Source organism: Galeopterus variegatus, unplaced genomic scaffold, assembly GCF_000696425.1.
Source record: "Galeopterus variegatus unplaced genomic scaffold, G_variegatus-3.0.2 Scaffold717, whole genome shotgun sequence".
NCBI lineage: Eukaryota > Metazoa > Chordata > Mammalia > Dermoptera > Cynocephalidae > Galeopterus > Galeopterus variegatus.
Window position 1 is genome coordinate 408,358 of NW_007726828.1, and position 23,379 is coordinate 431,736.

The window sequence follows — 23,379 nt, forward strand, 5'->3', positions numbered from 1 at the left end:
ACTGTTTACCAAATATTAAGGTGAAGAAAGTACTGCCCCCTTTCCAAAAGAGCTTCCTGTTAACAAGGGAGTGAAACCAGAGGGGCAGGGTAGGTGGGGGTTGATATGCAGCTGGAGATTGGAGGAGTGATCAGTTTGGGCTGAACTCAACTACTTTTAAAAATTATTTTAATTTTATTTTATTTACTTATTTTTGTTGTGGTAAAGTATACATCGCATAAAATTTGCTGTTTTAATCATTTTAAAGCATACCATTCCATGGATCAAGTTAGCATTAATTAGCCTGACCAGATCTGAAGAAAGAGGAGTTGGTAAGCTCTAGGTTGTGAGCAGGCAGCAGTCAGGGGCATTAACAACCCTGTGTTATTCATAGTCCCCTGTAGATGAATAATAATGGTTGGCTAGCTGACTTTACTCTTAACTAAAATGACAGAATCAAAAAACTTATAATCACTGGAATACTGGCATGAGTTTACTACCTCCAGGTACTCCTGAAGTTTTATTTTAGCTAGTAATTCCAACCCTGTTTATCTCCAGAACCTTCTAAAAATGGAGCACTTTAATTAGTCTCCATTCCCTATATTTCTGATATTCTGTCAAAAATATTTATAACCAGAGAAGTATTCCAAAAGCTGGAAGGAGCAAGCAATGAGAAGGAGCATACATTTCTAAGCTGGATCATCAATCCTCGGAAAATTTGATTAGCGTTCATTCAGGAGGATGAGGCTGGAGAATAACTTTTCATAATAAAGCTAGAATTTCTCAGATTCTTGGATCATCTCATTCTTCACGAAATATTTTAACCACTCTCATGTGTTGTCATGTTGACTAGGGTGGTGCATGCTTATAAAGTCTTGCTGATTATACTGAAGGTAACATTTCCTGAGTGAATACCAGGTGCCAGGCACTCTTCTCACGGTTCCACATACATTAACTGCTGTAAGTCTGTTAAGACATCTCTGCCAAATTATTTGTTGATTTAGCCAATACTCATATTTTTTTCACTTGGAATATTTGTTTTATTTTCATCATTTCTTCTCTTTCAGCTCTTCTTTATGCAACTATTTTTGGAAATGTTACCACAATTTTCCAGCAAATGTATGCCAACACCAACCGATACCATGAGATGCTGAATAACGTACGGGACTTTCTGAAACTCTATCAGGTCCCCAAAGGCCTTAGTGAACGAGTCATGGATTATATAGTCTCAACATGGTCCATGTCAAAAGGCATTGACACAGAGAAGGTATGGGTTATTATTATTATTTTCTATTTAAATAGGATCTTTAGACGCGTGTAGCTCCCACTCACATATTGCTTGTGTAATTGCTTTATAAATGTTACTTTGCATTTTGTAAGTGACATATCAATCAATCATATTTATTGAGTGCTTAGAAGGTGCAAAGTACTCAACCATTAATCATCAATTAGTACCGTCATAACACTCAATTTAGAAAATTTGGTTCCTGAAAACAACTAATTACCCCGTTTCCCTGAAACAGTCTCATTACCATGCACAGTAATTTGCTGCATTCCTCTAAAAACTCTGAGTGCTACCATTTCTCCTGCTAGATTTTATTCTTGATTTCTTTTTTTGACATTTTGCCCATTTAAAAATGAGAAAGGAACTTCCTTGCTATAAATTAAAAAATAGTGTCTTTTATGCTGTTCTCCACTTAAATTTCTCCTCTCTCTCATGTGTTTTATAAGGTAACTTATAATTCTTTATTTTCTGCTTTGCCTTGCATAAATCTATAAGATTGATACCTCCCTCTCCTATCATCTGACATCTCTAATTTATTCCTTGTCTTTTCATGGAACTACTTTTAATTTTTCCCACCTATCTTATATTTGGGAAGAAGGACCTAAAGTCCTCCTTGTGATAAACAAAAGCAAATTAAAAAAAAAAATTCTCACTCCTACACCACCTGATTCATGTCAAATACAGGGGATGACAAATGCAGTTTCCATACAGAGTTTTTGAGAAAACCAGTCTCAGGCTATTTTATGTTATAAGCATCAGTGCAGACCATTCTTTTTAGGTAACAATTTTTGACAAATAATAATCAGATGGCACAATACCATCCTTGCCATTTCCCATAAGTTTGTCTGTTCTTTTAAACTTATGGGTTGACTTCGGATTTTTCTTTAAGTCCTGTTCAACAAGTATCTTTCAATGTCAAAAGGAAAGTGCAAATGAGCAAAGCAGGTGTTTAGTTAGTGGAATTTCATGAAACAACTAGTAAGTAGGAAATGTTTAGCCAGAGCTGGTGTTAGGAGCAGATGGTTGGGGGAAATGTAGAAAATGCAGATGAGTTGCAAGAGTTAAGGGAGAGAAGCCTTCAGAGGGAGTGCAGGTGAGATGCTATGTGGAGGAATCCTGAAAGAGGGTGAGATTTGCTCCTCTTTCAACATTTACAAGATACAGCATAAAATCTCTAGTTAAATGGCCACTTAAAGTGTTATGTGTGACTATAGAAGGACAAAGAGTCAGTTACATTCCTGTGGAACTTGATTAATATATACCTGAGTCACTATATGGTTAGTAGGGAGAGTAACCAAAGATGAAACAATCTTCCTCAGGGTGAAGGTGAGAGTAACAGAGCTTATGTCATCTAATGCAGGATGTCCTTTGAAGTCCACATTTAGTGAAACTGAGAACAAGAGACAACCACTTGCCTTGTCGATCATTGTCTCAGTAAGAAGCTTTTCTTTTCAGAAAATGCATTGGTCACATGGTTGCTAACATAAAACATCAGTGAAATGACAATATAATAGCCTTTTACATACTAGAAAAGAGCTGGATCCAGGGCCTATGCCACAAATTTAGGATGTGGCAGATTTTTGCATCCCTTTTCTCTATATTCCCAGATGCTGGGTTGGTTCAGGAATGGAGCTGACTAGATTCTCTTTAAGACTCCCCTTGAAGACATGTTCAGCTGCCTCATTCATGATGTAGTTAAGGTTTAATACACTGGCATGGAGTGTGTCTGGAAGTGCATATGCCATGTAGCAGGGAATGATTTCTGGGTGTCTTCTATTTCTGCCTTTATTTTATTTTTTAGTTTGCTTGTTCATTTGCAGTCACAGAAATGTACTTCTGATTGGTAGAGTAGCCAGGGAAAGTGGAATAATAGGAAAAAAATTAAAGGTGAAGTAAAAATTTAATTCAAATAAAAAATTTAAAGGGATTTTTAAAGTATTAGAAAGGGTTAACTTTTGAATAGAAAAAAAATCATGGGTGTGCTTCCTGTTTGGGGAATCTTAGAGTTGTTTTTGATTAATAGGAGAACAGATTTAAATAACTGTGACAAATATAAAAGTTTTGTTGTGCATGTATAAAACAAATTCCATGCCTGCAGTGATTTCTCCCAGCTTATTAAGAAAACTCCCACCCACATGCGGAAGATCTAGGATAACAGCCCTATAAGAAAAGAGATGGAAGAGGAGACGTATGTCAAATTCTGGGCCTGGAAAGGGGTTGTGGGGATTCCTAGTAATTGCATCGGCAAGGAGGCTGAATTTAAAAATGCTTCTTAGACTACACACCATATGCTATACTGAACAAGAGGAAAACAGATTGGCATCCAACCCGTGGTTTAGTGGAGAACCTAACAGGCATTCAGTTATTTAACAAAAAAATAATATATATAACATATAACTTTAAAATACAATAATGAGGTGTTGAGGTATAGATAAAAGAATTAGTAACCAAAGCAAAGAAAGGGAATAGATATCTCAGAACTAGATTTCACTATAGATAAGATCTGAATATAAGTTAAAGGACAAATTGCAAAGATGGAATTGATATATTCTTTAATATAATTATAAAATAAATTAAAAATCTAAGAAAATATTGATGAGTCTTTCCTCATGTCATAACATAAATATCAGAAGAACTAAGAGTTAAGTGTAAAAAAGAAAAAAACCCACCCACATAAACTATTAGAAGAAAATATGTGAATATATTTAATTTATCTTTGTATGTATTAAAGTAATAGAATACACAAAGAGATAGTTAATAAATACATTTGGCTAAGAAATATAAAACTTCTCACATCAAAAGATCATAAAAATGAAAATGAAGTAAAGTATTTGCAACAAATATCACAGGTGAAAGGTTGTACCTTAATATGTAATGTGGTAAAAGTCAATAAGAAGAATTAAAATACTTGGGAAGAAAAATGAGACAAGGATGCACTCAGGTAATTTACAAAAGACAAAAGACAAATTACTAATAAACATATAAAAAAGCTTATTTTCACTTATGACAAAGAGTAAAATTAAGACAGCAAAAAACCATTTTTGTAATGTCATATGGACAAAGATAATGCCCAATCTTAGCAGAGACTGGAGTGACTGGCACTATTGTTTAATTTTGGTAGGTGTGTAAATTGATGGGGAATTTCTTAAAAGCAATTAGACCAAGATAATATTCTAAATTTGGAGGTGTGCTAGAGCTCAGTCCTTATGCCTTCTCCCTTTTCTATCTCTATTAACTCCTTCAGTGATATCATACAATTTCATGATTTTCAAAATATATGCTACACTCACCCAAATGTGCATACTCATCTTGGACCTATTCCCTGAACTATAGACTCTCCTGTCCAACCACCTACTCATGTGCAATGAATTTGTCCAAAGCTAAACTCCTAATCATCTCTCATAAACCTGTTCTACTGGCATTCTTTTCCCAGTACAATTAATGGAAACCTTTCAGTTGCTTAGTACAAAACCCTCCACATTTAAACTTTTGCCAGATCCTTTTGACTCTACCTCCTGTTCTCATCACCTCTACTGCTATCAGCCGGTCCAGGTCACTATCTTATCCTACCTGGTTTATTGTAATAGCCAACTAATTGGTCTGTGTTTTCACCTTTGACCCCTTACAGTCTATTCTCAACACAGCAGCCAATACATGTATATAATTCTTGTAATAAAGCTTTCTGTTCATCTATCTTTCTATCCATCTATGTATTATATATGCATCTTAACTGTAGGCTTTTTGAAAATAAGAGTCAAATTGATTGAACCTGCTAAAATACATGTGTGGAAAAAAGAAAATGAGAGGTTGATGACAGTAATCATATAAATTCAGTAATTATAGTCACAATCTTAGAATTACAGCTGTACTTTAGGACGTAACTTTAGTAAACAGCATCTGAACTTCAGCAATTATCCAGTATTTAGTATCAGAGACCTCTCATAAACTTCCCATTCCTCAATAAGTCAAATACTTTGCCTTGCTATTTTTCCTATTTCATATTTTATTGATGGCTCTTTTCAGATAATGTTTTATTAATGGTGGTTGTTATGAAACTTAACTCTGAGTATATACTGAAAAAAGGAAATATAATTTATGAAGCCAAATGTCTTTGCTTTAATGCTTCTTTCATTAGTTCTATGATGCATTGCAGCTAATTAGAGAAAAACCTTTGCCCCAATTACTGAGATTTCCTTCTATCATTTCCACGTATTTAGTTTTATAGATTTTTGAATTCAGCTTTGACCCACAAGCAAATTAATCACTGTGATTTAATTCAGTTTTAGCTTGCCTGATGTGAATAATGCTTTCTCTAATACAATTGTGGCGTTAAAATCTGCACTGGTGTGACGATTGTAGCATTTCTATCATGGAAGTTTGCCTTAGGCAATATTTTTCTTTATATAGAACAGTTCTTCGATTAATTTTATTTAGTTGAAAATATTTTATTGCTACTAATTATAACAGTTGCTTTAGATTCTTTTTAAATTTAATGACCAAATATGTCCTCTGGGCTTTGCCACTTGCTGGCATTCTGTGCACTTAAAAGACTGAGAAATGGGTGGAATGAGTGAGGATTTAAAGGGAAAGAGGAGATTATCTAAAAACAAATAGAAAGGATGATGGCTAAGGCTCAGAAAAGCTATCCTGCAGTTTGAAATGACTTTGCTTGGAAATAATTCAAATGAAATAAATGGCGGGGGACTTTATTTTCAGCTTTTGGGACCGTGTGAAAAATGTACAGCTTGTACAGTGTTGTGTAGACCATATATTTCCCATCACACTGAATTTTTTTTTCCAGCCTGTTTGATAGAATAAAGCAAAAAGGCTTATAATTTTTATTTTCCACTATCTTACTTTTCCCCCCAACGTGTAGCTTGAAAAAAATTGGTAGAAAAAGCTCTTTGGTCTTCATTTTTTGTTTCATGTATTTTGTAATAATAATAAAATATTAGTAGGAAGATGCTATTATATGAAATGATCTGGAAGAATTATGGAAAATATTCAGGCAGAATTACAAGCACTCTATTTGTTCCAAATACAGAAGGCAATATATTTTTTTCCTACAAGTTAGAGTGACTCCTTTTTGTCACTTTGTATTGGTATATTTTTATTTTAATTTGGAAAATCATGTTTAAATATTTCTTCATGTTCCTAAATGGAATTATTTTCTTCTTTCAAATTAAATATTTTAAGAGATTTCTATGGCGATGTACAGTTGAACCCAAGAGTGAAGGTACTAGTCTCCCAAGAGCTCCACAGACAAATGTGCTATGTTAAATATGCCATGTAAATATAGCCATGTGAATATAATAAAACAAAATCGGATAGGTCTTAAGATGCATTAAAAGCACTTTTGTCTTTGGATCAAAAGAGGTAATAATCATTCCAGTGCAGTCCATGTTAAGATAAAATATTGCGTTCAGCTTCTGGCTGGATGCTTTAGAAGAAATATCAAATGCAGCACACTTGCCAGAAGATAAACATGATGGTATAAAGTTCTGGGAACCTTGTTTTATGACAGATACTTAAAGGAAATATGAATATTTAGTTTGGCTAAGAGAAGACTTGGGGAGAGATATGACAGGAAGCTTGAAGTATTTGAAGTATTTAAAAATGGAATGATCTATCTCTTAGGCAAAAATTCACTCCTTGCCAGTAAAGGATTCAGTCACATAGGTCGAACATGGTAGTAAATGAATTTGCAGATCCTGACACTAAGATTACGTAATTATGTCTGAATGATTTGGAATATTATTAAATATCATATCTCATTTACAATTCAGACATATATTTAAGGAATTCTGTATAAGAAAGAATTATAGAATAAAATTCTATAATAATTCAATAATTATTTTCCAGCAACTTTTTATTAGTACGTCTAAGTACTATAGTTTTACAAATGAAATTAACTGGCTTTTCCAAGGTGATAGAACAAATACTAGCTTAAAATTACAAGGACTCAGAATCTCTGCTGGGGCCTAGACAGGCCAGTGTGGGGCAACTGGACTGTTTTTCCTCTGGTCCTTAAATTACCTGCCCTATGCCCAGGATATCATTATAAGAAACTGTTCTTTAGTCTGTTATTTAAAAACATCATGCCCCAAATACCTAAAAACTCACTTTTCTATCTGTAACGTAAACATGGTAAAGGAACTTTATGGTCACATCAGCACGTGTTTCTCGCTGTTACCTATTGAAATATTACAAAGTAAGCATTCAGAGTTATTATTGACATTCTCTTCTCTACTTGACCTGCATACCTTATCTGAGAAGGCAGACTTTATCTGAAACCTCAATTTTATTTTTCCTTTTATGTATCATAAGTTAAATAAAATAACACTCAAGGCTTATTAGAAACAAGCAGAGTAGAACTTTACATTATATTTTCTGTAAAGGTAATTTGGAACTTGCAAGTATATATTTTAGTTTTTCATGGCTTTTGGCGTAGTTTAAGAGAACTCCAGTGCAAATTTTATATCAATGTTAGCTAAATAATTATTAGTGATCTTTTTATGTGTCAGATATTAGGCAGTATTATTTTTCTCTACTAATGACAGGGAGGCATTATATTACTATGTTAAATCCTGAATGATTTAAACCTTTCTCTAGGAGTAACATTAAACACATTCTTTATTGTACCATGTTGAAATTACTTTGGATCGAGTTCAAAACTTCTGTGTTCACATCTACAACAGAGATACCACCATACAACTTACGCAGCTGACTGTAGAATGAAAAGTGCCCGTATAGTGCTTGAATAAGGTAGGCAGTAATAACAGGTAGTAAATAATTTAGTCCATTGTGGTTATAATACATTTTTTCCTTTACCAGTCATAAACTGCAAAAACTGCATTATACCTGTTACCATTTTAAATCTTAGTCTTTGCTTGGTATTTGTTGGGTACTATCATCTTTAAATATAAATAAAAATGGAATATTAACTGTAGAGTAATTTGGATGAATAAAATATTTCTATTACATACACATTGAACACAAACACAAATTTATTTTAGATTTCGGGGAAAATTAAATTATGAATGAATCTACAAGCTGCAGACAGTGTTATAGCTTAAGTAGGTCTTTGTATCCAACCTATAATTTTGTTCTGAGCTGCCTTGGTTGGTCTGTTTTCAAACTGACTAGAGTAGATCTGTGGTAATAGCTATTGAAATACCTATTTTAAAATGAAGTCATAGTGCTTTTTATAAATTTTGCAATTTTTAGATAAAGGTAGGGTTATGCAGGTGATTGGATTTTATAAACGGAACTTTTTTTTTTAAAAAAAGATGTGTCTATTTCTGTGATTTCTGTTGTTATTATTATTCGATTGTGTTTCTTTTTTATTTTTCTCCCAGGGCTTTCTCCTCTCTACCCACTCTCCCATATCTTTCTTGGTTTTTATGATGACCAAAAGATGCCTGTGTTTTGGATCAGGATGACTGCTTTTGATTTTGTATTTATTTATATTCTATGAAGCACTAAAAATCCACTTTTAGCTCCTTCTCTAGTCATGCCAAATAACCATGGGCATCCCTGTCTGGCACAGCAGAAGGCAACAAGAGGGTGGAGAAAAATATAGTTAACAGATTAAAAGGAAAAATTGTTATGTGAGAAAGAGATTCCTCTAGTTGTTCACTGCCACCTGCCTGAGATGCTGCTCGATAGCCCTTTTGAAACATGATTCTGGAGACAAGGAGAAGGCCACATGTCTGTGCAAACTGACAGCTTTTTCTTAACCTTTGTTTTTATGACTCTTGACCTTTCTTGAGACCTTACAACATTCTCTTCTTTTCTCACATTAGCATCCTTCTTCACTTCTTTATGTCTGAAACTTTCTTGAGGAAGTCTTCATTTCCCTAATTTCTGCCTGGGTATCTCTGAGAAAAAGAAGACATCAATTAAGGAATGATCTATACTATGGTAGAATTTATAAACAGAAGAGTAGTCATCCTTTAATATTTTCATTCATATCAAAGGGAATCATGGTACTGTAGGATTTTGTAGTTATTGCTACAGAGTGGTAAATAAAAATAAACACAATTTCTGCTCTTCTGTTGCTTAGAGTTTAATGCAGGAAGAAAGACATAAATAATTACAGAGATAAATATAATTCCAAATCGTGATGATTCTTGATATACAATACAAAGAGCTATTTAAGATTAAGAAAGGAGAGATGTGAATCTAATTTAGGTTATGAAGATGTGGGTCAAGGAAAATTTAAAAAAAAAATAGAATTTGGACATAAAATCTTGTTAGAAACTGAAACTTTTCATGTATTTTATAAAACTCAGATTGCATATGTGCTAATAGTCAAGCAACTGGTCCAAAAATGGAAAACATGAGAAAGGAGATAAAGAAAAGATCTAGCAATTCATTAACTACTAATAAATCATTAATTAACTAATATTTATTGTGCATTGCCTGTGCATTCCATGTGTCACAGAATAATTTGAACTGAACACTCCCGCTGGTTGAAAATCTTACTCTAAAACAAATAATAACATATAAATTGTTATAGGGACATATTGTACCTAAATTTGATTAAACTAATCAGCACATAATTGTTCAGAATATGCTAAACAAATATAAGGGGTCTTCAAAAAGTGCATGGAAAGATTTATATTATCTTTTAATTCCATCTTTCCGTAAACTTTTTGACATACCCTTGTATGTGGGTCTGCTGCCTTTGAGGGCATTCTCCACAGACTTAATTCATATGTATTGTGATGGCACAGAGAGCACAGTGTAGTTTGTGGGGCAAGTATCAGAGAATACATGTATGACAAGAGTATAGATTTATATACTTTATTATCACTTCTCCCAAGGATGAACAATTGTTTGAAGAAGAGTATTTATAAATTCATTTGTTTCTAAAAATTTTTGTTTAATAGAAATACATGACTGTTATAAAATTAGAAATAAGGACTAGAAAAGAAAAAAATATAATAAATCACTCAGAATCCTACCACTTATGGAACTATCATGCGACATTTATTTGGTGTGATTTTGTGAACATCTATTCATGTTATAAATATATACACTATACAAACATTTGTATTCTATTTTAAGGATACATTATAATATATTACTCTTCTATTATTGGATTTAAGATGTCTACTAATGATTTCATTAAGATAAATACTGAGAATGGAATTTTCCAGGTCTAAGGGTACACATGTTTCATAGTTTATATTATTTTTACAGTTTATTTCTTCTAAAAGATCAAATGAGCTGTAACCAGGGTAAGTTTGCATGTGTCCTTTTTCAGAATAACATTGTCAATACTAGTTACTAGTCTTCTTTTAATCTGCATGAATTTAATGGTCCAGTAAAATTAGTATGTTTAATCTTTGTTCTTTTTAACACATAAATACTATAATTATTTTTATTTACTAATACAGAAACTAGGCTGTAAGAGATCAAGTGACTTGCCCTAGATCACACATAGTGAAACTTGGATTTGGAACAGGTCTGCATTGTAGAGACAATGTTCTTAGCCACTCTGCTGCTTGTTAAATATTAATAGCTGGTTGACAGGTGTCTCCTTATCACACCTCAATTGTTCCTGTTTTTCACATGTTTATTCTTCCAAGTAAACTTTTTCTGTTCTCCCCACTTATCATCATCCTATACCCCCAAAAGAAATCTTATTAACTTTGGACTGGAATCTCATTGTCATAATCTCAGAGGTAAACCACACAGCAGAGGGCATCTGAAAATGTGTTCAGGTTGCTTAAATGAGATATGGTGAGCCCATGAGAAGTAGTTAGAGATCCTGGACATAGCTCTTCTAGTGCAGGGTTACCGGTTCCACTCTTAAAAACAATGTGAAGATCAAAGGCTCTCAGTTTGGGTACAAACCAGAGGTAGTGCAGGGGGGTATGATGGATAAAATACTACATCAGTAGAAGGAGTCTTAGGTTCTAGTTAACTAGTCTCCCATATTCCAGCTGGATGACCAGTCAAACTTACGCAGTCTCAGAATATACATTCTTTCATGATCTTTTTTGAGATTTCTAAGACTAAAATTTAGATGCGTATTTGAGGAGAGTTAGTGAGGAATATCGCAGCCAGGAAAAATCAGAAGACAGATTTTAAATTAATAGTGTACTATTATAACCCTTGTATCAAACTTTATCTTGATAATAAATGAGAAATTAATGGTAAACAGCTCTCCTAAGGGAAACCAGTCAGTTAGAAGAGAAACAACCCAGCCCAGCGGCCAAGTTACACCCAGCTGTTTCAATTAAGTTTCCTCGTGTCTAATGGCACATTTTAAAATGCCAGTACATCCAAAGAGACTTTGCCTGTTTGATCTTGTAGTTATTGTTTGGCTTCAGAGTGTCTGAAAAGTAGTAAAATCAATGGTAATATAATTTTAGCATGTTTTTAATGATTCATATAATTCAATAAATCACAGAGCACATAATGATTAGAAGTAGTTCATTTATTCAATCATTCTCAACACAGTGGAGTACCATCCTTCGACAAGACAGGGAAGTGAATAAAATCAAAACCTCAAACTCCAAATCCCTTTTACTGTTCATGGTAACACTTTATTATCATTTAAATTTTCTGTTAGAAAGATTTGGATTTAACAAGGCTTATTAACTGTAATACAATATAGTATAATTAGAGGAAAAATGGAAAATTCTTAAAAGGAAGTGAAATTCTCTTATGCTGAAAGCAGAGGCCTGACAGGAAATTTAGCCAAGAATTTATAAATGTTTAGATAGATATCAATGCATAAGTTATTTACTTTAAACATCTATTTCCCAATTTCAGTGTTCAATAGTGAATGTCCATTAAGCCCCTGCTTACATTTAAGACATTGTTCCAGTCTCTGGAATGAGAATGGTGAGTGTGAAACAGTCCCTGCCACACGGGAGTCACAGTCTAACAGGATTAAGCAAATAAATTCCCACTCTTTGACCTGCTGGTTACAGCCTCCAGGCCTGGGGCACCCGGAAGAGCACAGACCTAGAGTCGGCGGGAAAGGATATTTCATGAGTGTGCTGTCTCCAGCCTCTTCTTAGTGTTATTTGTTCTTCAGTTCATGTAATGATTACAGACACCCTCTGTGGAAGGTAGGCATTGTTGTCCCCATTTTAAAAATAAGGTGAGGTTCTAAAAAATAAATAAATTACCCAAGATCAGTCAGCTAATAAATGACAGATTCAAAGTTTGATTCTGATTCTCAGGGTTCTAACTCTGAAGTTCATGCTCTTTGCCCTACGTCACTCCCCTATTCCATACCAACCTGGCACTGGAGATGAAGCTGTGAACCAGATAGGCAGGGTCCTTGCCCTCATGAAACTTACAATCTAGAGGGTTGTATCTAACAGAGAAAAATGATTGCATAAATTTTTAATTGTTTCCAATTCCTTAATAAAATTTTAAATGATTATGCAGTGTTAGCATTTGAAGTAAAACTTTTCTTTTTTTTAACTTTAGTCTTCTCCCTTTACATAGAGAAGGGTGGCTCTCTCCTGCATTGAGAATGGTGAAGTAAATACACTATCTATAAACACACTGTGCTTTGGGATATATTGAAATCTCTGAATCCTTATGAACATGATATAAGTACATGTTACAAGTATGTGATCTTTGATTATTATTTTGCAAGTGCTCTGAAGCCAAATAATACCTATGATTGTAATAATTTTTATTTCTGTTTTTATTAATTGATAAGTGGTATGTAACTGTACTGAACTGAATTGGTATAGTTACAACCAGAAATAGTGAAACTTGAATGAGCTTATGCTGCCTGACTTGGGATGCATATTAGATTAACATTAGGGTTTTCTGATATTAAAAAATGTTTGTGTATTCTTATTGGTATTGGGATTAGGAAAAGCTACTTTTACTTATACAGGTACTTAGTATGTAACATTTCAAAAATGTATACAAATTTTCATTCATTAAATTCCCTTAAGAACATATGTTCCCTTAAAAACTTGTTTATTTTAATGAACAGATTTCAGAGAGCCATGGTATCTTAGTCCAGCCCCAAACCATACAGTACCCCTATAAGAAAGCACTGAATGAATACATTAATAATCATCTTGCCATCAAGCCTGTTACTAATATGCAACACATATGTACAACAAAAAGGACTAGTTCTGTAATCTAAATTTGGTGGAATTCTAGAGCTAATATCACTGATATTAAATTTATTTTTAATTTGTTTTAAGAAAGTTCTTGTAATGAAATATCTCTACAAACCTACAGAGAAATAGTTTGATCTATTTGGCTTTTTGAGGGCTATAGTAAAAGATTCAAATGCAGCAAAAATAAAACAAAACAAGCAAGCAAACACTTTAATTTTAAAGTATTTTATAGGAGATCAGAGCAGCTTATAGAAAAACCCAAATCTTAGTGTTATGACCTTTGCCGTATAGCTAATAAAACGTGTGACCTTAGATGATCACTTAGTAAACCTCCTTCCTCTATCAACACTTGTGTATAAGAATGCTAGTGTGAAGGCATGAGTTATTTTACAGAAGTAAATTTTCCAGTTGACTAAGTCTTGCACTTCCATGCACAACTTTTTAAGAAGAATCTTGAGAAAAGTCTTTCAAATGATATTACATATTTTTCTGAAAGTATATGTAGTGTATTAAATTAATTAGTACAATATTATCCTCACAAAGGAGCACTGTACCTCCTCATAAACTTACACCTGCACGTGTTTAATCCCGTACTTCTAAATCTTATAACAGAGAAAGGCAGTTTGCTCATTACAATTTTTAGGATAATCTCTTGAAAGATTACACCAAACATAACTTTTCCTTATGTTTGTTCATATTTGTATTGACGTTCACAAAAGTTATAGACTTCTCATAAAATTAAAATCAATATAAAATAAGACAGTAAAACACACATACATAAACAAACATACACATACGGGTAAAGGATTAAACATAATACAGGTGTCCAGCCACCTGAAGAGTCAGTGTTACTGAACTTGGTCATTCTAAGTTTTTAATTCTTTTTTGAAGCTGAATTAAAAAGAGAAATGATTTTGTCTTTTAAAGGGAGCAAGCACGTTTGTCTAAAGAGTTATATATTTTCTTCCAGCATGAAATCCCAAAAGGACTTTGTCTTGTGGAGCTTTTTGTTTGGTAGCAGTAGAATATATAGGTTAAGCTCAGGGATCAATAAACTTTTTCTATAAAGGACCAAATAGTAAATAGTTTAGGCCTTGTGGGCCATATGGTTTTTGTCCCACCTACTCAATCTTGCCATAGAAACATAAAAAGAGTCATAGACAATATGGAAATAAATAAACATTGGTGCATCCTGGTAAAACCCTTTTTTATGGACTTATTAAGTAGAATTTTATATATTTTCATGTGCCATAAAATATTATTTTTCTTTGATTTTTCAACTATTTAAAAATGCAAAATTTATTCTTAGCTCTCTGGGCATACAAATACAGGTGGTAGACCAGATCTGGCAGTTTGCTGAAATCTACTTAAGACTATTGGGTCTCTAGTCAAGTTGACAGATTTTTATGTTGTTTAAAATTGCAACATCACTGTCCTGAAAGTCTTTATTTACCTTCCCTGTTTTAGCTTTCTTCACAGAGCTTATCACAACCTGAAGTATTGTATGTATAGTTCACTAGTGTATTATTTGTTAATCATGTCCCTATTAGAATAAATATTCCATGTGGGCAGGGAGTTTTGCATCTTTTGTTCACTGCTGAATAATTAGCACCTAGCATAGTTCTTAGTAAATGATAGGTGATCAATAAATATTTATTTTATCAATTTATATAACTCTGGAGTTAAGAAGGACATATAAATTTGAAAGCCAGTACTATATAAAAGGCCATGAACACCTAGGTGTGATGACTGAAAATGACATTATAGCTAGGAAAGAGAAAAGAGCTTAAGATCAAGCTTTGATGTACCTCTATATTTAGATGTCAAGTAGATGAGAAAGGGCCAGAAAGAACACTCAGAGATGGCTGGTGATATTAGATTAAAAGCAGAATAATTTGATTTTATGGAAGCCAAGAGAGAAAATGAACAACTGTCTTGTAGTCTCCTAAAAGATTAACACAATAAAATGTGAAAAATTCCACTTGGATTTTACAACATGGAGGTTACTAGTAGGCTTGATAAAAGTAGATTTATTAGATTAGTAGAGATGGTTACACATTAGAATGAAGTAAGGAGTAGTGTGAAATAATTAAGACACTATTTTGTCATAGGGATGATCAAAATGACATATGATAATGGCACAAGATAATGATTCTAAAAATAACCCCAAACGTGTGGATATAATGTATATGACAGAGATGGGCAAATGTAGAATGCAGGTCTGTGGGAAAGGAGAGACCATTTAATAAGTGCTATTGAGATTAGTGGTTACCCATAGGGGAAAAAATTCAGTTTGATTTTTCCTTCATAACATATCAATCAATTCTAGACTTTAAGACTTAAATATTAAAACCAGTAGCTTTTTTTTACAGAAATATAAAAAATTATCCTAAAGTTCATATGGAACCACAAAGGACTCCAAATAGCCAAAGCAATTATGAGAAAAAATAACAAATCTGGAGACATCACACTTTCTGTTTTCAAAATATATTATGAAGCTTCAATAATTAAAAAAGACAGATAATCCAGTAAAACAGAATAGAGAGCCCAGAAATAAACCCATGCATATATGGTCAACTAATCTTTGACAAAAGCATGAAGAGTATGCAATGGAAAAAAAAGATAGTCTTTTCAATAAATGATGTAGGGAAAACTGGATATCACATTCAAAAAAATAAAATTGGACCCTTATCTTACACCATAAACAAAAATTAACTCAAAATAGTTTAAAGACTTAAATATAAGATGCAAAACTGTAAAACTGCTACAAAGAAAACATAGGGGAAAAGCTTGCTAATATTGACCTTGACAATGATTTCTTGGATATGACACCAAAAGCACAAGCAACAGAAGAAAAAGAGACAAGTGGGTGGGACTACATCAAACTAAAAAGTTTCTGCCCAACAAAACAACAATTAACAGAGTAAAAAGCAACCTATGGAATGGAAGTAAATATTTGCAAACTGTAGACCTGATAAGAGGTTAATATCCTAATTATTTAAGAACCTCCTTCAACTCAGTAGCAAAAACACAAATAACCCAATTAAAAAATTGGCAAAAGACTTGAATAGACATTTCTCCAAAGACATTAAAGTGACCCACAGGTATATTGAGTATGTGAAAATGTGCTCAACATCACTAATTATGAGGGAAATTTAAGTCAAAACCACAATGAGAAATTACCTCTTATCTGTTAGGATGGCTATTATTAAAAAAAAAAGATAAGTAATGGCAAAGATGTAGAGAAATTGGAACCCTTGTACACTGTTGGCAGGAATGTAAAATGATGTAGCTGCTATGGAAAACAGTATGGAGGTTCCACAAAACATTAAAAATAGAACTACCGTATGATTTAGCAATCTCACTTCTGTGTATTTATCCAAAAGAATTGAAATCAGGATCTCGAAGAGATTCATATTCATTGCAGCATTATTCACAATAGCCAAGATGTGAAAACAACCTAAATGCCCATTGATGGATAAATGGGTAAAGTAAATTTGGTAAATACATACAATGGTATATTAATTCATGTATAAAAAAGGAAATTCTGACATATGTAATCAATGTGGATGAACCTTGAAGACATTATGCTAAGTGAAATAAGCCAGTCACAGAAGGAGAGATACTGCATGATACCACTTATTTGAGGCATATAAAATAGTCAAAAACACAGAAATAGAATAGAATGGTCGTTGCCAGGGGCTGGGGGCATTGGAAAATGGAAAGCTGCTATTCAATGGGCATAAAATTTCAGTTATGCGAGATGATTACGTTCTATAGATCTGCTGTACAACATTGTGTCCATAACTTTTAATACTGTTTTGACCACCTAAAAATTTATTCAACGAGTAGCTCTTATGTTAAAAATTCTTACCACAATTAGAAAACAGAATGTATAGAAATTTTTTATGATTATATATTTCAAATTTCTTAAACATGATACAATTTGACTAGACAATAAAGAAAAAATTGATAAATTTAACTTTATTAAAATTAATCATTTATGTTCACCAAAATACATCACAAGAAAATTGAGAAAATAAACTACAGACTGAAAGAAGATATTGAAACATGTATAATCAGTAAAGTATTAGCATCCAGAATATATAAAGAATTCCTGAAAATCAGTAAAAATTATAGTTAACCTAATAGAAAAATAGGCAACAGATACAGACAGGCATTTCTCACAGGAAGTATAAAGGGTCAATGAACACACAAATACCAATATGCTTAACTTCACTGAAAAAGGAAATACAAATTAAAATTTTATTGCTGACCTCAGATTTCCATAGGAAAGTCATGGTGGACTAAATTTGCTCAGAAATATTTCCCCAAATATACGTATTAACAAGGAGAACAAATAAAATTGCCCTCAAACTAGAGCTACAGTTTAGAGAAGAGACAGAAGATATGTAAATTTTTATATTGAACTGGTCTGTGGGAAATACCTGTTTGAACCTACAAAGTAGGCTCTGGAACTCACCCAGAGTTGAGAGTCATAAGAGAATAACACAAAAGAAAGAGGAATGCTACATTAATCATGGTGAAGCACAGACAACAATTGTCAAGGTTCACTAGCAGAAAGAAGAATCCTATTCTAAATTAAAACCAAACCAAACCAAAACAAAAAACAAATGAGAACAGGACTGAGACCTGGTGGGTCAGAACACATGCCACTGTGCAGTCAGATGGCTTAGAGAGTGCTTAGGTTGAGAGAAAACAGTTTTGGAAAGGCTACATTTCTGGGGGGGAAAAAGCCTTGGAAGAGCAATGCTTTTCTTCGATGCTTAGTTGTGAAGGAGAAGAAGGAAGTATTTAAAGATAAGCGTTCTAATGGATAAGATATCAGAAGTCAAATCCAAATAGTACTCTTTGTTGAAAAAACTTCACTTACCTGTAGTGACAGAAAAGGATGTCCTTGAAAGAAATCTGGTAAGATAGAAAAAAATTCTCTCCCCACACATTTGTCCCCTTATCTCTTCTCCCTGCCTGCTCCCCGGCCCCCACAGAGAGGATCACCTACTGTTACTGTTTATGAAAAATACAGTACAAATAATCATAAGTAGGAAAAAGAGAATTCAAATAAAGATAGTGGAAAAGAAAGAAGAGAATAAAAATCAGACTTTTCAATCTGAAAGAATTGCCAACAAAAAGCAATGATGCAGAAAAATCATTGATATAACAACCAAATTAAGTTAAATATAATGAAACCAGCAAGTTAAGATATGAAAGAACTTCATGAATAAGAAATCTAAAAAAACAGTATGGAAATAGAAATATAGGGGGCTGACAAAAATCAGAAAATAAATAAAATAAAAAGGAAAAATAATCTTAGAGAAAATTATGTTAAGTGAAATAAGCCAGACACAGAAAGAGAAACACTGCATGTCCTTGCTTATGTGTGGGAGCTAATAAAAAAGAAAGAAAGAAACAAATAAATAAAAAAGAAAGAAAGATATAACAATCACAATAATACATTGAAGTTTTAAGAGAAGAAAACAGATCTGAGGTTACCAGAGGTGGGACTAGGGGAGGGGAGAAAGGGAGGAATTAGAAAAGGGCCATGAAAATTGATGACATTGTATAATGAAGTATATAATAATTATCCTGATTTGATCACCACATATTGCACCCAGGTTTTGATATTCAGTGCTGTATCCCACAGGTATGTACAATCAACTGTGCTCCAATAATAAACAGATAAATTAAAAAAAAATCTCATAAAAGAAGACTAAATTACAAGGTGTTTACATTCTATATTCTATTATATAAGGAGCATAAAAACAAATATGGAGGATTAAATGAAAAGTTTTAAAAAATTAACAAAACTGAAGTATAGAAAGATGTATAAAGAGTACAAACATGTAATAGAGAAGACAGGCATAAAGATCCAATGTATGTATAATTGGTACCCATCAAAACATGAAATACAACAGAAATTATCTTTAAAGCACAATTCAGGAAAGCATTTCTGAAATGAAAAAAAAATCTCCAAACTACATACCTGGCTCATTGTATACTTAGAAAAAACAAACCTGTTATAATCAACACCAAGGTATGTCCTACAAGAACTATTTGATTTTAAAGAATCATAAGATTCAAACAAAATGACCTGGCCATTTACAAAGTAAAGAATATCAGGTTGACATCAGACTTCTTGATAGCATGATGCAAAGGAAAACAATAGTAGAGCAACATTTTCTGAATCCTCGAGAAAGCTGTCCTTTAAGTATAAAGTCTATAGAAAATACATTAAAATATTAATGATCTCAGAGAATATCGTACTCATTAGCTCCTCCTGATGATTGTATAGTGATAGTGCTTCTCAAACTTTAATATGCATGCGAATTGCCAGTAGATTTTGTTAAAATTTAGATCTATTACTCTAGAGTGAGAATTAAGAATCTGCATTTCTAACGAGCTCTAAGGTGATGCCATTGCTACTGGTTCACAAACCATACTTGGGTGGCAAGGTAAGAAAGTGGGTCAGCCAACATATTATTGAGGAAACATTGGTAAAGAGTCTGGTGGTAAGCACTGAATATACTTGTAGATCTAAGTAAAAAATATGGTGAAGGTGAAATATAAATGCTCTGACAAAATATGCATAGATATAGCAAAATTATCAAAAAAGAGGGAGGTAAGAGAGATATGTAGAAAATAAAGTTTATTTTCCAAATAGCTTTAGAAACCTTAGTAAGGAAGTAGGATTAAGGGTTATATATAGGTAAAGAGTGGGACCCAAAACACCAAAAGTTCTAAATAACATAAAAAATAAATTACAAGACAAACTTTTTTAAAGCAAAAAAACAGAACTAATAACCAAAAAGATCAAATTATAATAGTTATATGTATGTATACTAACACATAGTAAACATAAGGTAAAGTGATAAGACAGAGCTTAACCCAAACATACCAGTTAAGCTTAACTCACCTATTAGAAGAAAAATATTTTCAGATTGTCTTACAAATGAAAATCCAAATAAATGTTAACACAAAAAGACACATCTAAAAGAAACAACAAAAAGAGTTGAACGTAAAAAAGAGACGGGTAAAGGTACACCAGGCAAGTGAAATAAAGAAGGAAATTTAGCAAAACACATTTAACCAGATAAAGATAGTGACTCACAATAAGTCTATATGATTTATTAAAATATATCTGACAGGTAACTTAGCTGCAATTTTAAAAAATATAAGCCACAGAAGTCACAAAAAGAACTTAAAAAGCACGCAAATAATAAGACACTTTAACACATCACTTTCAGTCAGGTGAACAAAAATAAGAGTGGGTGTAGGTTACTTAAACAATAAAAGCAATAAAGTAGAGCTTATTGACAGAGATCCGAATTTGTATCTTGATAATATAGAGTACAACTTACTTTTAAATGGGTCTGGAAAATTAAAAAAAAATTAACTGTAAATCAGATTATGAAGACAACCTCAAAAATTTAATTAAGCAAACAAATGTGAACATGTTTTCTGATCATAGTGGAAAAGAAAAAAAGGAAAGCAGGAAGAGAGAGAGGTAGTGAAGAAGGGAGAGAATGAGAGAGAGAGAGAGAGAGAGAGAGAGAGAGAGAGAGAGAGAGAGAGAGAAGGAAAGGCAAAAAAGAAAGAAAGACGAAGGAAAGAAGAGAGAGTTTTCCAACTGAAATACAGACTATATTGAAAAGCAGTGCCTGATCACTATGTGGATATGTGGATTATCTATGGCTCTGTTTTAATTGCCTATTTTTTCTCTTGGTCCTGTCTCTTGGTTTGTCTGCTAAATTTTTAATAAATGCTGGGTATCAAAAATTGTAGTGATTATGGAAATTTTTAACTTCCTCCAGAGAGACTTTTCTTTGCCATCTGAAAGGCGGAGTAGGAATAAGTCAGGTTAATGTAATCAGAAATTTAGGTGATTTGTGGCTTTTAAAAAGGTTTTTGAAATACCAACCGAACTATTCCAGTTTGCTCTTAACTGTTTAGCAATCTCATCTGAAATTTTGTTTACTAATGCCCCTCTGTCTTCATAGGCCCGGGACTCCAAATTTTATCTTAGCACAGTAAAATTTCTATAAGCTCTGCTTAGTTTCATCACCTTTTGGCTTATAGTGCTTAAGAATTAGCAAATGCCTTTAGGGGAAAACCAGCTCAGACTCTTGCCCATGTCTCTGGGCTTTCCTTCTCTTCAAGATCCTGTGATCTCACATACCACTTGTCTTGGTAGCCCTGAACTGCTGTAATTTTTACACGGTGTCTCAAACTTTTGCCTCCATACCTGTAATTAGTAAATACAGTCATGTGCTGCCCAATGACCTTTCAGTCAACAATGAACTGCACATATGATGGTGGTCCAATAAGTTATAATGGAGCTGAAAATTCCTATTGCCTAGTGATGTTGTAACCGACTTAAAGTCGTAGTGCAACACATTGTTCATTTTTGTGGTGGTGCTGGTGTAAACAAACCATTGTGTAAAAATCTAGCACATGCAATTATGAACGGTAAATAATACTTGATAATGATAGAAACCAACTATGTTATTGGTTTGTGCATTTCCTATACTATATATTTTATTGTTATTTTAGAGTGTACTCCTACTCACTTAAAAAAAGAAGTTTACTGTAAGACAGTATGTTAGGTTATGCCAGCAACAATTTCCTGTCATACATCTTGTGTTTCCTGCATCTCTTGATTGCATTATTTTTTCCTGTGCTCAATTTCTCACTTTGTTCATTATGGCCCCTAAGAGTACAAAATCCACTGCTAATGTTACCAGTAAGAGACCATATACCATATAGCCTAGGTGTGTAGTAGGCTATATCATCTAGGTTTGTATAAGAACACTCTATGATGTTCATACAGTGACGAAATCACCTAACATTTCTCAAAAAGTATCCCTGTTTTTAAGTGACATGTGACTATATATTCTATAGGGAAAAAGTGAAATAGAACTTTGGGCTCACCTTGATGAATTTTTCTTCTCTTTGAGATTGCTCAAGTCTTGGTTGTCTTTCTAGCTGGTGTTTTCAGAAGGCTTTTTGGCTTTTTGTTTGTTTTTGTATTTTATCAAGCTTTATAGTTGTTCTCAGTGGGAAGATTGATCTGCTGCAAGGGAGCAACTCATCAAGCTAGAAGAAATTCAGTTTCTATTGTCTTTAAATAAAATATGAGAGAAAGTAATCAGCTGAGATTTAAAGGTTAGAGTCAGGATGGGAATGTTGAAGAAAGGGGAGAGTATATGAAATAGTCATATTGACAAGTGGGAGTGTGTAAATGTCAGGAAGACATAGTGGAAATTCTAGATATTGATGAGTGCCCATTTTACGTTTATATTCATTATTTTTAAAGGAATTTAACCAGGAGAGTGACACAGTTTTGTATTTTTATTTTTTATCGTATTTTATGTTTTTATGCCTGGCTGATACAGGGATTGAGCCCTGGACCTCGGTGTTATCAGCACCGTGCTCTAACTAGCTGAGCTAACTAGCCAACCCATATTCATCATTTTAAAGTGGAACCATTTAGCAGAATTGTGTGATATTATGTAGCCAGAGATGGAGTTTTCATAGATAATGTAATGGAGGAAGAATGATACAAAGCATTTACAGTGCTGGCAGTAGGAATCTGTGGTGGACAGAAAGTGAAGACAGAAGGGGTTAAATGGATAGTGGGAAAGTTTTGGAATGGTCAATGGTTTGGAGATCTTAATAAAGTTAATGAACTGCTGCTAACAGAGAGTGTGCATAAATTTGACTTCTGGGTATTTAGAGGTATTTACTTCCCCAATGACTACATTATTCACACTACGAGTCTCTGGGTGTTCTAATAAGATGCAGTATGACAATCTGTACCTTGTGTCACAGGGGAATATATGAGCTTTCTGATTCAGTCACTCTGAAGTAGAAAAACTTTTGAGAAGAGGTAAGCTAAGTGCAGAAAACAATTGCATTTATTATGGGAGTGAGTAGGATAAGATCAAGGGTCCATACGAGGAGCAGAAAGGGTATCAAAAGATT

The 23,379-nt window shown here is 33.2% G+C and overlaps 1 protein-coding gene across 1 annotated transcript in view; it reads left to right on the top strand.

Moving 5' to 3' along the window:
- Positions 1–23,379, top strand: part of KCNH5 (potassium voltage-gated channel, subfamily H (eag-related), member 5) — a 318,706-nt gene that overhangs the window by 206,459 nt on the left and 88,868 nt on the right. Inside the window, exon 8 of the mRNA XM_008571772.1 lies at positions 1,047–1,246. Coding sequence (XP_008569994.1) covers positions 1,047–1,246 — 200 coding nt within the window. The remainder of the gene's footprint in view (positions 1–1,046; positions 1,247–23,379) is intronic.